The 14,797-nt window shown below is 38.1% G+C and overlaps 1 protein-coding gene across 1 annotated transcript; it reads left to right on the plus strand.

Moving 5' to 3' along the window:
* The first annotated feature begins 638 nt into the window (after positions 1–638).
* LOC126399697 (NHL repeat-containing protein 3-like) lies at positions 639–8,844 on the plus strand. Its single transcript, XM_050059874.1, has 3 exons — positions 639–1,173; positions 3,855–4,057; positions 4,199–8,844. The coding sequence occupies exons 1-3, from the start codon at positions 915–917 to the stop codon at positions 4,793–4,795; spliced, it is 1,059 nt and encodes a 352-aa protein (XP_049915831.1). The 5' UTR covers positions 639–914; the 3' UTR covers positions 4,796–8,844.
* The last annotated feature ends 5,953 nt before the right edge of the window (positions 8,845–14,797 follow it).

Raw genomic sequence — 14,797 nt, forward strand, 5'->3', positions numbered from 1 at the left:
TGGCATGTGGAATATTTTTTAGACACTGGGGAGGAAATTGTGTTTTTTATTCTAGCCCAGGGAAGGGACATACAGCTCTGAAAAGTTGTATTTTGGATCTAATTTGAATACCATCTAAGTCCCCAAACCCACCAACTGGTTTTAAAGGCATGTTTTCTTTAAAAATCACGCAAATCACCACCGTGCCAAGTTAAAAATATTATTCTGACCAGCCGCTGCTTCCAGTGGTTGGTACAGTTTATTTAAGAAAATTGCACCCATATTGTGCTGATGTGCACACACAACTTGTGTGATGATAATGCGATTTGTATGGAGGATTTGAACTTTTTTTTGTTTTGTTTTTTGTGATAACTCTCATTCCATCCATGCTCTTTGCTCGTTGCATTAGCTCCAAGAACCCCATAAGGTGTATATAAAAAAAAACAAAAAAAACATGCATTTTTCCCCAGCCACCCAGGGAGGCTAAGGAAAAAAAATTGTAGCTTCGGGGAGGGTCAAGCTTAAAAATAACAACAACAACAACAACAACAACAAAGCGAAGTCACACTACCGACCATTCTCCTCTGACAAGTAAAGAACAGTCCCTTAGTCATGCTTTTATTGTGACACTTTGAACGGAAATGCTGCTTTATTTACTTTCCTTTCGTTTGTTTTCGTTGAGGAATTGAGGAAGTGAATTTTACATCAAATGCGGACTTGAAATGATAGATCACCGGATTTCTAACTTTGTAGCGTCGCGGCAGGTATCACATTAAAGCTGTGCATGTTTCGGAGCAGACTGCGTGCTTTACGGTAGATGACCTCAGTTAGCCTAGTGCTCTTTCAAGCGCTGTTAAAAACATTTAGTGCGATTTCGACCTAACGTCACTGGACCAGGAAATAAAACGCAACACAAGGCAGCAGATGAAGAACTGATGCTGATGAAAAAGAGAAACCATACGTGTTTGATAGTGTCAGGCATGGCTTTATTAGCCGTGCTCATGATGGTGCTGTACGGCACCATTGGCACCCAGCCTCCCGTCACCTCCAGCCTCAAACATGACTACCAGCTGCTGGGCAGACCTCTGTACAGACTGGACCTGGGCTGGCCCAAGAACCCAGAGGTGTTCACCGGGGACGTGTTTGCAGTGGCTGTTAACCAGTATTCTGCTGTGGTGTATGTAGCACAGAGAGGTAAATACATGCATTACCCCCTTACTCTATGCATTACCTTAGAGCGTTGATGATAATCATTACGTTATTTTTTAAAGCATATATTGAGGGGGGCACAGCCCCCCAATATTAAATTCATGTATAATTGCAGTGCTATGATAGGCAACCACGCACTGCTGTCCAGTTTTATTTTTAAATATTTTCTGTTGTGCAGTCTGGGGATTCAGGAATTCAGGAGCTTTACCAATGTGGCGAAGTGCTGACGGAGTAGGAAGGAATTAAAGGCGGAACTAAAGTCTGTAAACAGGATAAGGCTAGAGATAAGAGGATCCCAGGTGTTGCAGGGTGTGGTTGGGTGCTGTGTTGACTGTGTCCTCATCAGACAGGTAGGTTTGGTTGGCATATTTAAATGGATCCTGGTCTTTAGACCCCCGAATTAGATAAAGAAAAACTCCTTAAAAAAACTTTGAAGGGATAGTTTGAATCTTCTGAAGTGGGGTCGTATGAGATCCTTGTCAGTAGTCAGTGTATTACCTACAATAGATGTCAGTCGGCATGCCCCCAGTTTGGAGAAGCAGCAGAACACTATAAGTAAATATGTAATATCCCCAAACTTACCATTTTTAACTGCAGACTCGATGCCTCATTATAGGGGTAGGCAACTGGAGGCTCCCTCGTTAGCCTCTCTAGCGGCTTCCTGTGGCTATGGCAAAAAGAATAGATGAAATGATTAATGGTTATTTTATTTTAACCTTCATTTGTAATTGTTTGAAGGCCTGAAGTGATTCTTACATTCTCTAATTGTGAAAATTTGTAGCCTATGCCAGAGGTGTGGACTTGAGCAACATGACATAGACTCAAGTCAGACTGGAGTCACAAATCTAATGAGTCGATGCGACTCGACAAAATCAAAAAGAATTGCAACTCAACTTTGATGCAGGAGCAGAATATACATGAATTTTTTCTTTTTCTGTATGGTGGGTATGTTGTATTGAGTATCAGGTCTCACAGAGTAATTAGCAGTCATCAATACATATGGTAGGAACCTTTCTCTGTGTGGTCAGGTGATCCACCCGGAAGGAAAAACTGTTTTGACCACTGAAGCAGCTTGTTGCTGCAGGAGATACATGTGTGTTTGTTTTTGAGTATTTTTGGAAACATTTTCCAGTGTAATGGACACTGAAAAGTTTGTGATGGAAAATAAATGGACGAGTGTTTAACTGGTAGGTTTGACTCAGACTTTCATTCATCAGACATGGCAATGATCAGTGCATCAATTAAGTCATCCCTGGTGCAGCATCTCAGTGGCTTAAAGCGTTGGCTTATCCTCTACATTTAACACAAATGACTTGTGACTTCACTTGGTCAAAAGCCCTTTGACTTAAAAATAAGCAATACTTTTCTCCAAGCTAATTTGGTAACAGAAAGTTATAGACAAGCTATAGATAATACAACATGGCAGGACAGAAATATATAAAATTCATTCTGTTGTGGTACTGGTTAATAGTGCAGCATGCTATGAAAATGCAGTGTCAGCATTACTTTTGTTATGAGTTAGTTCAGTCGCACTTTGTAGTATATTGTTACACTGTTGTTTTCTTAGAATTTCCCCTTAAAGTTAACAGTAGGTCCTTGTAAAGATAAAAGTTATTCACAGAGCATCTTAAACCTCCTAAGGTGAAAAACTGTTAGAGGAGTAGAGAGGAGATATTTTAAGAGGCTTAAGAGTTTCTTAAGCGGAGGAGAAAATGGCAGTAACACAAAGAGGTCAGAGAAATATTCTCCCAAGGCTGGATGACAGTGAGCAAATAAAATGCCACAGATTATATTGTGCAGGGATAATATTTGTGGTCCATCTCATTAGGGATACGCACACATTTCCCACCAAGATTTTGAGAGTAAAGGTTGCCAGCCTGTTTCATTCAAAAATTAGAATTCCATAAAGGAAACACAAATTTATTTTCATGAATGGCTTGTAGTTGATCTATAAAGCGTTTGTAAATTGTACATAAAAAACGTATACAATAAAGACAGATAAAGGATGCATCGTAAGACAGTTGTTCCAACATTGCTTTGGTGCATGTTTGGTGGGGCTGAATATTGTTTAAAAAATTACGATACCAGTGCCAGTACCAGTACCCTTAAAGTTATACTGGTAATAATAGAGTAACTGGCTCAGTACCTTTATCCTGCTTTATTCGATAGCCATCATGTGAATGGAGGCATTCAGGTGTGTAATACCCAGAGGCCACAAGCATGTAGTTTAGCCATACTTTCAAACATATTGGCAGCATCTTAGTATGTTGATCTGCCAACTTCGTCAAATATGTCTGACTGGGGAAGCTTGGATACTACTTGGTACTGTGTTATTTCAGTCAATACCTTGAAGGTATCGAGTGCCAATACCCAGCCCTAATGTTTGGTTTGTTTGAGCTTTAATGTTGACTTATATTATAAAAATAAAGTCAGCCTGAATTTGAAGCAGAGATTAGCCCACTATAAAGTATTAAATGGTTGTCAAACAGTTGCCTCTTGGTACTGTATCTTTACAACCCTTAATTTACTGAATAGTATTATTACTTATATCTTATTTGTTTGATTCCCCTTACTATACTTTCCTTTGAACAAGTGAAAATCTAATCAGTATAAAATGTGCACCCTGTTAACAAGTCACATGGTGTTTGCCTCCGCTTTGCTGTTAGGTAACAATGTGCCCAAGGTGCTAGTGTTCACCACAGATGGAGATTTCCTCATGTCCTGGAATACAACCACCCTGGAGATGCCTCATGGCATGTTTTTGGCAGACGCTGCCTCGTCAAACCCTACAGTGTGGATCACAGATGTGGGGAGCGGCCCATACGGCCACTGCATCAAACAGTACTCATCATCTGGGAAGCTCCTGCAGGTGACTGTTTGTTTGATTTGTTTTGGTACACTTGTTTTAGGTTTCACTAGGGTGTTTTCCATCAGACTATTTAGTGTGAACTGTAGAATTGGAAAAGCCAAATGTTGCAAATGCAAATGAATATTTTCTTTTATTTGTCAGGTGCTTGGTACGCCAGGGAAGGCAGGTACTGGGTTGAACCCTCTGCAGTTTGACCAGCCGGCTGAGATCTTTGTCCACGACTCAGGAGAGATGTACATCGTGGATGGTGATGGCGGGATGAATAACCGTCTCATTAAGCTGTCCAAAGATCAGGAGGTAGTGTGGACGCACGGAGAAAAAGGACAACGCCCGGCTCAGTTCTACATCCCCCACAGCGTGACCGTAGACAGCGCCCAGAGGGTCTGGGTGGCCGACAGGGGGAATAAGAGGATCCAGGTTTTTAACTCCATCACCGGAGACTGGTTGGGGACATGGGGGAGCTGCTTCACAGAGGATGCACCCTACTCAGTTCGCTTGACCCCGGACAAGAAGTACTTTGTTGTTGTCCAGCTTAACACCCACCAGATCTCAATGCTGGATGCCCCACCGGTGGGTTTGATTGGCCAGTGCAGAGTGGTCAGTGTGATCCAGCTGGCTGATGAAGTGAAGCCCCACCTGGTGGACCTGGACCTGAAGACAGGGGCCCTATATGTGGCTGAGATTGCAGCTCAGCAGGCCCAGAAGTTCACCCCCTTCAGTCTGGGTGGAAGCATCTAGTAGTGCCACAATTGGAAATGGAGTGATCGATCAGACACAAACTGCGTCAGTCATAAGCATTACCAGTTATCTAAAACTGGACTGAAAATGTCCACGTCTGTTATTGTAATTTGCAGTCATGTGATCAGGAAAAAGAATCACAAAATGATTCTTTGATGAAGCCTAATAAAATAATAAAAATAAAAAGATTTAGATGTCTAAGGTATCCCCTGACAACCCTGTCTCATAGAAATGACCTTTTTATTATAATACAGGTTTGCAACAGTATTCATGTTTCAAAAGAAACATAATGCTGTATAAACACCTTTTTTTTTAATCAACAAAATAAGAAAAGGTGTTTGTTTCTGCAAAGTTGCAAAATGTTCATACTGAACACAGTTTCAAAACATCCACAAAATGTGACAACATGTGTCTTTTGTTTTCTTACAATATCCACTCATAGCAAAGATGGCCTGATTAGTGTTCTATGCTTTTGTTTAGGCAACACACAGCACTTAGTCAAAGGTTAGAGGAATCTTGTTTTGTTACGTGTTTTCTTTTTGATTAATCGACCAAAACTTCAAAAAGTGTTGTAGAAACCCAATCTCAACCTTATGTGGGACGCAGCAAACCTTAATCTCTGGTGTCAAAGTCCTGCATTACAAAAAAACAGCACCTCAGGGACTTGAACAAAGTAACAACAAAGTTGACAGTTGATGACAAAGTATGCACTGTACATCTGTATAAAGAGAAAATAAGAGAAATAAATTATAAGACCTGAGAGTGAATCAACAGATTCTTAAAGGGATGGTTCAAATTCTTTGAACTGGGGTTGTACGGGATATTTATCCATAGTCAGTTTATTACATACAGCAGGAGTCAGTCGGCACAGCCCAGTTTGGAGAAGCAGGCTGGAGTCCAGCATGAAAGCTAAGCTAAAATAGGCTGTATTTTGTTACTGGCCCCTCCACAGCAGTACATCGCCTCGCCTCCGTGTCGAATTCCAGCCTGCTTCTCCAAACAGGAGGTGTGTTGACTGACATCTACTGTAGGTAATACACTGACTATAAATATGTACCTGATACAACCCCACTTCAAAAGGTCTGAGTTATCCCTTTAATATTAAAGGACCAGAATCAGGACCAACATAATCAGTGCATCCCCACTTTCAATTGAGCCATTTGACATATGAATGAGAAATGCAGAAACAATCCCATCAAACAGAGGCTTATTTTAAGGGGTCCCCTGTGCCAGGTTGTCCTGTTCACTAATGCATTCACAGTATTTGGCAAAAAAATGTAGTATATAAATGTCATTTTTTTGAGACAGGGTTTCCTCTGACGAAGCATGTGCTGGTTTAAAAAGTTATTAATATTCAGTGTTCAATACTACAATGGAATTCAAAGTGGAAAATATTTGGTAACACTGGACTTATAAAACAATGTAAGGACTGGGCGTGGGTCAATTAAATAATTTGTTAAAGTACTTGTGTAAAGTGTGAAACAAAGCCAATTCTACTATTACAGTATATTATGCACTTAATGAAAACCAGGTTTCTTTACAGTAGATAAAGGTAATTTTGTTGGTTATTTATTATCAATGCACTGTTATCAATGATTGCTATTCTAAGGTGAACATATGGCTAATGCATTTATCATTATTTTTTGCTGTGTGTGAAGTGAAGTGCCATCTGTATTTTTCATGACTTTGCAGCAGTTTCCTTTCCTCACTGCAGACACTTGAAACTCTCTTGTGCTTTTTGCCGGTTCAGCCTTTTGCCAGTATATGGCTGTTTCTAAAGACATTTGTATGATTACACATGTAAACATGTGTAAAAGGCCAGAGCTGAACTGCCTAGCGGGCTGTTTGACCTGAGATGTCTATAATTATCAAAGCAGCACTTAATAATGCAGTGAATAAATAAAGTGTCTGATGTTTAATTCTTTCTGAAAAATGATTTGCTATTGTAGGTCTATAGTTAATCTTGATGTATCATATTACTGTCTTGCAGTGTATTTGCTGTACTACAGAATCACCTGTATTTTGATATTATCATTGTTAGGAAAGCATTGTGATTGCTTAATTGTTTTTTCATTGTTGCCACTATCAGTCACTGTGCAGGCTGTGTGAGAAAATGAATTATTTGGGATTTCCCTGGAGATTCAGTGAAGTAGGAAGTGATACTTGTGGCCACTTGCTGCTGTCGGTTCAAAAGTCCTTCAGACAGTGACAGAAAACAAGGTACTCCCACACTGTATAGAGCTGTGGGATTGTTGCACTTATGCTCATTGCATCCTCTATTCAGTACAAGCCTCTGTCCAATAACTGAGCTAAATGTGAATCATACAACTTTTGTTTTCAAGCCCTGGCTTGCTGGTAATGATGGAGTCCAGGAATCCAGTTTTACGCATCAAGTTTAGTTTACTCACCTTTAGGAGTGCTACTGAACAGTTGTCTTTAGGGAGGCACGTTTATATCGTCACGTCATTGGTACTGGCAAGTATTGGCTTCAAAATGAATGATCAGAATCGGCCAACAGGCTTTTTCTTATTTTGCAAAATGACTGAATATTACATACATTAAAAAGCATTCTATTTCATGTCTCTATCTGCTGGTGGGTCATCAGGATGCATGTAGGATATGACTTAAATTCCACTACAGAAGAGACTTGATGATCACTAAAATTAGGAAGGGAAAAAAGTGGATATATCGATATCGGTATTGGTCATCAGCCAAATAAGTTCTTATATATCAGTATATCGGATATTGGCAAAAAAATCCAATATTGTGCATCCCTAGTTGTCTTACGTCTCGCACAGCTCTGCAGGAGCTTTGTCAAGTCTAAGAAAATAGATCTCAGTTTGGGCTTGGAGACGTCAAATCTTAAATAAGTAGCCTGCGTTACTGACGGTGTGGATTATGAAAAGATGTGGGCATTTGCAAGGCAGGCTTGGTCTGCAGAAGATGCTATTGCATTATGGGAAATGTAGAATTCGGAAGTGCAATGTATGGAAGTGCAATACTCAATCTAATCACCAGTAAAAATGAAATGTTAGCATTGTACATTTCTGCAAACCACGGATATGTTACATTTGTTCGTTATTATGTAGCAGGTACATTGGTTATAGTTAGGAAAATATTATGTTTTGGCTTAGAATACCTTGTTTTGGGGGCATAATCCTGGGCAACAATGTCTCTGTAAAAAACAACGTTTTTTTGTACAGCTACCCCCAGCAGCAATAGGTCACTAAAAAAACTCACTTTTGGTGCCTACAAAGATGCTGGAAACAGCAATGACTTGACTTCACAGCCAGTTTTGTTGTTTGTAGGTCTCATCTTCAGTGGTCTGCAGCTTGGCAGGCACCTCATCTAGTTGACACACTATCCACCATCCCCTCCATCTCCTGATGACAAAGTCAGCTCATACTTCAGAAACACTGATAGATACATATGAAACACGCAAATGTAACGTAAACATGGTTTGCAGAAACTTAGAATGCCAATAATTTCTTCTGGAGACTGGGCTGCAATACAGCATTACTGGAGCCTTGAAAATATTTTTTTTAAATCAACAGCAGCAATGTGAAATGTGCTGATGCTGCTCTTTTGTCCTGATATACTTTGAGACAGTGTTCTATGCTGAAGGTTATTGTATGTAAAACAGGCAAAGTGACCAGTGAGTTTCAGTGAAGGACGTATAGTTTATTTGGTTTTATTTTTATCATTTTCCATGTGTACAGTAAACTGGGATGCATGCATTTATTGATAAACAGAACTTTGCATAATAATAGTATTGTGTTGGAAAATGCATTTTAAGCTTAATCCCAATAAAAACAACATGGTGAGTTGGCCTGTATATGCAGTAGGTACTTGCACATATGGGAGTGTTGAGTTTGTGTGTGTTTTGTTGTCCAAATTTGTATAATTTGTCTCGAAAGTGAAATTTGTTGTACATGAAGTTTTATTTTTCATTTGAAGTCACTTTTGAAATGTTATTTTGTTTTCTTTTAAATTCTTACTGGCAGGGAACCCAAGGGTGAATGATACTTCAAATAAAAACGTTAATCATAGCGGTGTGTTTCATTTTTACTGTGAAGATCTACTGTCAGTATAATGGATAATGATAAAGGCCTGATATGTAACAGTAATAGCAGAAAAATAACATTTTATCTTTCAAGGCCCAAACTATGTTTTTACTGCCCTCAGCTCTTTTAGTAATTTTATATTTTGGTTTTTAAATTTAGCCCATGGCATCAATTCTTAGTTAAAAGTGTGTTGGTTGCCTGACAGCTGCACTTAAGTCGAGCCCCTGTCCCTCCCTCTTCAACTTCCCATGTGGCAGCCGCATGCAAATTGTGCGCCCTGCAGAGTGTTATCACATTTCTCTCATCTGCCGTCATGGACAGCTAGGTAACAATAGTGTTTGCATTAAGCCTTATCATTGTTTGTCACTGTTGTGAAATTAAACCACTATTAAAACATCTTGAAAGAGCTAGACTAATTAAAGAAGCAGTAACCCACCATTAACAACAAGTAAGCTAGTCTGGCATAAAATCATACAGTCTCCCTCCAGCTCTCTGCCAGGTTTGGGTTCACCAACTTCCCACTGTGAGCAGAGACAGATGCCGAGTTGCTTTCTAACTTCCATGCATCTTTTTAAACCAAAACTCAACCTGAAATGAAGTTTATGTCTCCCATGTTGTGTGTCTGATAATTAATTTAAATAAAAATGACATGCAGTTTGGGGCTGCGCTATGTATAGAGTGCAGAGGAGAACAGGAGGACTACAGAGCTGCATGTTGCAGTTCTCTGGGTTTCTTAAACAATATTTAAAGATTATTTAGGAAAATAATCATAATTTGTGTGTGACTGTTTCAAAAAGAAGAGATGAGAAGAAGAGGAGAGGAGAAAAACAAATTGAGAAGAGGAGAGCAATAAAAAGGATTAACAAAATAGGGAGAGGAGAGGAGAGGAGAGGAGAGGAGAACCCACTTGGCTTGATTGTAACTGTACATAGGCCTACTTTGTAGTTTGGAGGATGGATTAATTGGTTTATTATTTTATTAATTCAGAGAACAGTGTTTTTCAATTTTGTGGAAAGATTTGTTGATTGTGATGGTTATTTACTTTAGACTACTAAAGTTTGCACTTTGTTTTCATTGTTATTGCCTGTTATAAATAAATTATAATTGTAGAAAGTGAATGTGTAGCAGCTGCTAGGTGTATATAGTATAGATATTTAGACATCTCATAAGTAAGTAAGACAGATATTTATCTTGCTCATTACTGTGCACAAATGTGTTGTATGTACAGCTGTGCAATACATTTTGTTGATTCAACAAGTTTTTCTCTCAATCTTCCTCTCATAACCACTGTAAGAAATCATGTCACCTTGTTTACACTAAGAAAAAATCTACTTGCTTTGGAATAAATTCCACAAAGTCTTCATTTAAAAGTAAACTAAAGTGCCATGGGGCATGATTCATATCAGATCTTTCAAAATGTATGTTCATAATAACTATTGCATTGTATTAGATTGATCTATATGAGTTAAAGTGTGGTGGACATTTGAAAAAAGTATTCCTTGAGTTGGAGATGGTTTTTAAAAGTCCTTTTATTTTAGTGGATAATATGAACAAACTAGATCAGCTCTATCTTACCACTAGATGGAGCTCAGTTCAAACAGTTCCCTGCTCATATCTGACTGCTTCCATGAAGAGATAAATGAGAATTCTGGACAATTTCCGTGATATATTTTTTCCTGATTTTTTGTTGACTGCAGCAGGATCTCAGTTGCACATATTAAAAATATTCAGTTTCATTTACTCATACTGTAAACTTTAAATACACAAGTAAATGTATTCAATATAAAACAATACACAGGTATTATCACACTCTAAAGAGACTCAATAGAATGGACCTGCTTAAAGACAATCTATGTTGGAAATTCAGAAAAGGACGTGGCACATATATGCATGTGTTATGAGAATGTCCTAGTGTCCTTCCCTTGTGGAGGAACATTCTGGATTATATTGGTAAATAGTTAGAATGTGAACTGCCCAGTTTGCTTAGGCTATGTCTCCTTCTTGACAACACTGTAGTGCAGAATTTAAATAGATTTGTATTTAGAATATTGAAAACTAGTCTTAAAATCTGTGCTTGGATGATTCTAAGGTGTTGAAGGAGCCTCAAACTCCTGCACTGAATATGTGGATAGGTCAAATGATGGAAACTTCTGCATGTAAAAAGATGTTGGGAAGATTACATTGGAAAAACATATATGGTTAATGAACAATGGGAGAGTTTCAGCAATATATGTCTAGAGGGAACAATGTGATCATGTAAAGACACTAATAATGTGGTATGGTATACCTGTAAGTGACACGTTGCACTACTGATTGACTCACCACTGCAACTGAATAGCTACCTTTACTGTATTAGTGTCTGTCAATATTTGCTAGACTTCCTGGCTGTTTGTTTTTGATTGTCATTTTACTTTGTCAATGATTTTCCTGTTAAAAATGTAATAAAAATTTTAATTACATAAGCACATAAACATGTACAGATGAGCACACGCTGGCTTCCAAATAATTTCAGGTAATGTATTTTGCAACAGCACAAATCAGTTCAGATGTTCTTATATAATTATTCATCACTAGCAGTGCTACAAATCTAAGTATTTGCAATTCTTACATCTAAAAAAGGTGTAAACTTAAAAGGTGTTGCTAGCTTACAGTTTAAGTATAGATGAAAAGGATTCACAATGACTTCAATTACTAATACCATCCTAAAAAAAATGTTGTTTTTTTTGTTTATGTGTCTCATAAACTTTAAATAAATAGCAGGACATGACCTCCACTAATTAATTTACTGCTATTTCTAATTTTTTTTTTTTTTTTATACTTTAACTGTTGTGGTGTATTTATTGCATTTAATAGAAGGAAACACCTTTGTGATTCTTCATTTATTTGTGTAAGGTTCTAAAAATAACTCCATGAAAATTCCAATCATGCCTTTTATTCTTGTGTTATCTGTAATCTTAATTCACATTTATTCTTTGCGTACATTTTGAGGTTAACTACAAGAACACCAGCCCAGCCTACATTCACACAGAGCAGAGTTTCCAGCTCCCCTGCGCTGCTCTTCCCTCACCGCTGTCTGAGAGGAACTCTGTAGGCGTCCACGTAAACAACAGACAAATGTGAATTGAGTCATGGCTCATTGAATAAAAGATAGAAGTGTAGAGAGGCAGAGGGGAGTGGGGCTTGGGGGGGAAGAAAGAGGGGATCTATAGCAAGAAGCTGCCCGAGCAGCAGAAGGCTGTGAGTGAGAGGGAACGGGGTCAGATGAAGAGGGAGATGAAGGGGGGCAGATGAATGTAGTACAACACAAAGCTTAATAACACAGTGGTGTCATTGTCACAGGACTGTAGTGGCCTCTCAGCACAGGAACACCATTGAAATAAGAGAGCAGCAGTGGAGAGAGCATGGGGAGATGTGACAGCTCAGCAGAGCTGTGGACACACTTATCCATAACATGATCATAAAATGCCTCCAGGAAGTCCCACAGTCAGGATTCTATCTCTGGTGAAGGAAGCATGGGGTGAGAAATAAGGAATCCAGGTTAATCTTATGGTCAGGCTTTCTCTGCATTCATTTTTGTCTTTCTTAAGCATGCTCAAACTGTCCTCACCACACATGCATAACATCCTTTTTATTTTAGCATGAACTCAAATGTAAGTCTGATGTATTGTTTTGTCAGTTTAACGGAAGTTTGAGCTGCCAGGAACCAAAATAGAAAAATGACACAAACACCTTTTTAATGCTGTTTCACTATTTATACTACAAACAAATACAGTACAACAGAAAAATGTAAGAAATATAACTTAAATACGGTCTAACTTTATGTTAAGTGATTTTATCCCAACTTGCTTTTGGGCTTCTTTTTTTTTGTGTTTTTTTTTTGTTTTGGTAAAATATGCCTGTGAATCACTGATGATATTATTGATTAATAGTTTCTGAAGTCTCTTTCATAAATGTTTCATGTTCATCAGACATAGTGACACAGTGTGGAAGTCAGCACTTTCACCTGCTTTTCTCAGCTGGTCTCTCCATGAGATTAAAAATATATATATATAATAATAAATAATAAAAAATACAGTTATGATACTCTAGATAAAACATTCTCAGTATATTCACTAATAAATTAAACACTTTTGTGTCTGGGAAACTGTGGAGGTAAGCCACACAGCAGGTGTAATGCACTAAATTTAAACTAACCAGTGGTGTAGTGGTAGTTGATGAGGTGGGTGTACACTTGATAGATGGGTAGGTAACCAAGGAGGAAGTGGGTATACTCTCCCATATATTCCAATGGCTTTTTGGTTAATAGACCTGAAAAAGTGGTGGGTATACCCCGTATACCTGCATATACCCTCTGCAACACACCTGGAATTAACCCTTAAAACACTTAAATCACACAATGACACAGACAAACCAACCGATCGTGGCAGTGATAGACCAGCAGCTCCTGTGTTCAACGAGGTAAAATCACTGTTTCTGTCAGTGGAGTCTGAGTTTGAAGAGAGCATAGATAAGTTTCACTTTCTGTTCAGTTCCCTGTCAGGAAGGGCTGTCCGTTTGGGAAGTACTGAGCATACAACTGGATAAATGAGACTTAGATTATACTGCACCAGTTTGAGTGTGTGTTTGAGTTTGTAAACAGATGCTTTGATATAGTTTTTCTGTTATCAAATGTGGACCCCTATGACATTAATTCATCAATAATTTTTTTCTGTTTTTGGATTCTGCCTGCACTGGAGGCATGCCCCAAAAACAAAGTCTTTGATGCAAATGTGACATAACATGAGGAGAGTAAATGATATATGAATGGTCATCTGTGGGGTGAAGTATTCCTTTAAGATGTTTGGTGTTATCCTTGCCTGATAATTTACTTTTGTCTGAAGATACTACATTATTGTGTCATGTTGAAGTAGTAAGTATTAGTGTATAGGCCTGACAAGTCCTTCATCTTTGATTTGTGTGCTGATACTGTCATTGATTATAATGATCTGACCAACAGGGGGAGCCACTTGACAAACTGTTACTCTGAGGCCTCTGCACACCACTGCTCCAGTCTTTTACATATACAAAAAGACGACATATGTATTTACCTGTGGAACTGGTTATGTTTGCGTGATATATTGAGCTGTTTGATATCCATTTCATGTTGTTTTTCCTTTATTGTTAAGCTCTGTGAGTGTTTATAATACTGTATAAAGATTTATATAGGGATGGGTGTTACAAATTAAAAGCAGTGGTGCAAGACATATTCAGTTTATTTCCTGAAGTTGCAGTATGAAAATACCCCCCTTCTGAGTAACAACACTGCATTCAAAATATTACTTTATCGAAGCAACAGAAGTGATGGCAACAACATGAATTTTAAGAATCAAAATAAAAGTACTCATTATGCAGGATGGTCGCTGTTAAAGTTATATTATTAGATTGCAGATCATGATTATTGATGGATTGATACTGTATAAGCCATGTTTTAATGTTGCATTTATTTAACAGTTTTATTACCAGTGGCTTAATTTGGGTTTAAAAGACACTATGATGTTTTACTATTGTGATTCATGATCTGTTTATATAGCAGCCTCCAGTTATGGTGATAGTTGTAACACATATATTAATAAACACTTGGATCTGCTTAAAACTGGTGTAGACTAAACTAGTGTAGATAAAGCTGTTGAAATTTAGGGGAAACCAGGTGAAACCACTGGTCAATTTTAAGATTTTGGGCTATTTTGCTTCCATAACCTGTCATTTTTCAGACTAGTGGAAGGAAAACATCCAAAATACATATTTAGGTGTATTTTAGTTCAGATTTCTGGTCTGGAAATGTATGCAACAGGCACATATTTGATTAGGTAATGCCTCATTTGCATATTTGAACATAAAATTGTCTATTTGTAAAATATATATATTTTTGGTCCACAAATGTATGGAATTTTACAATACA

Source organism: Epinephelus moara, chromosome 13 (genome assembly GCF_006386435.1).
Source record: "Epinephelus moara isolate mb chromosome 13, YSFRI_EMoa_1.0, whole genome shotgun sequence".
NCBI classification, from domain to species: Eukaryota; Metazoa; Chordata; class Actinopteri; order Perciformes; family Serranidae; genus Epinephelus; species Epinephelus moara.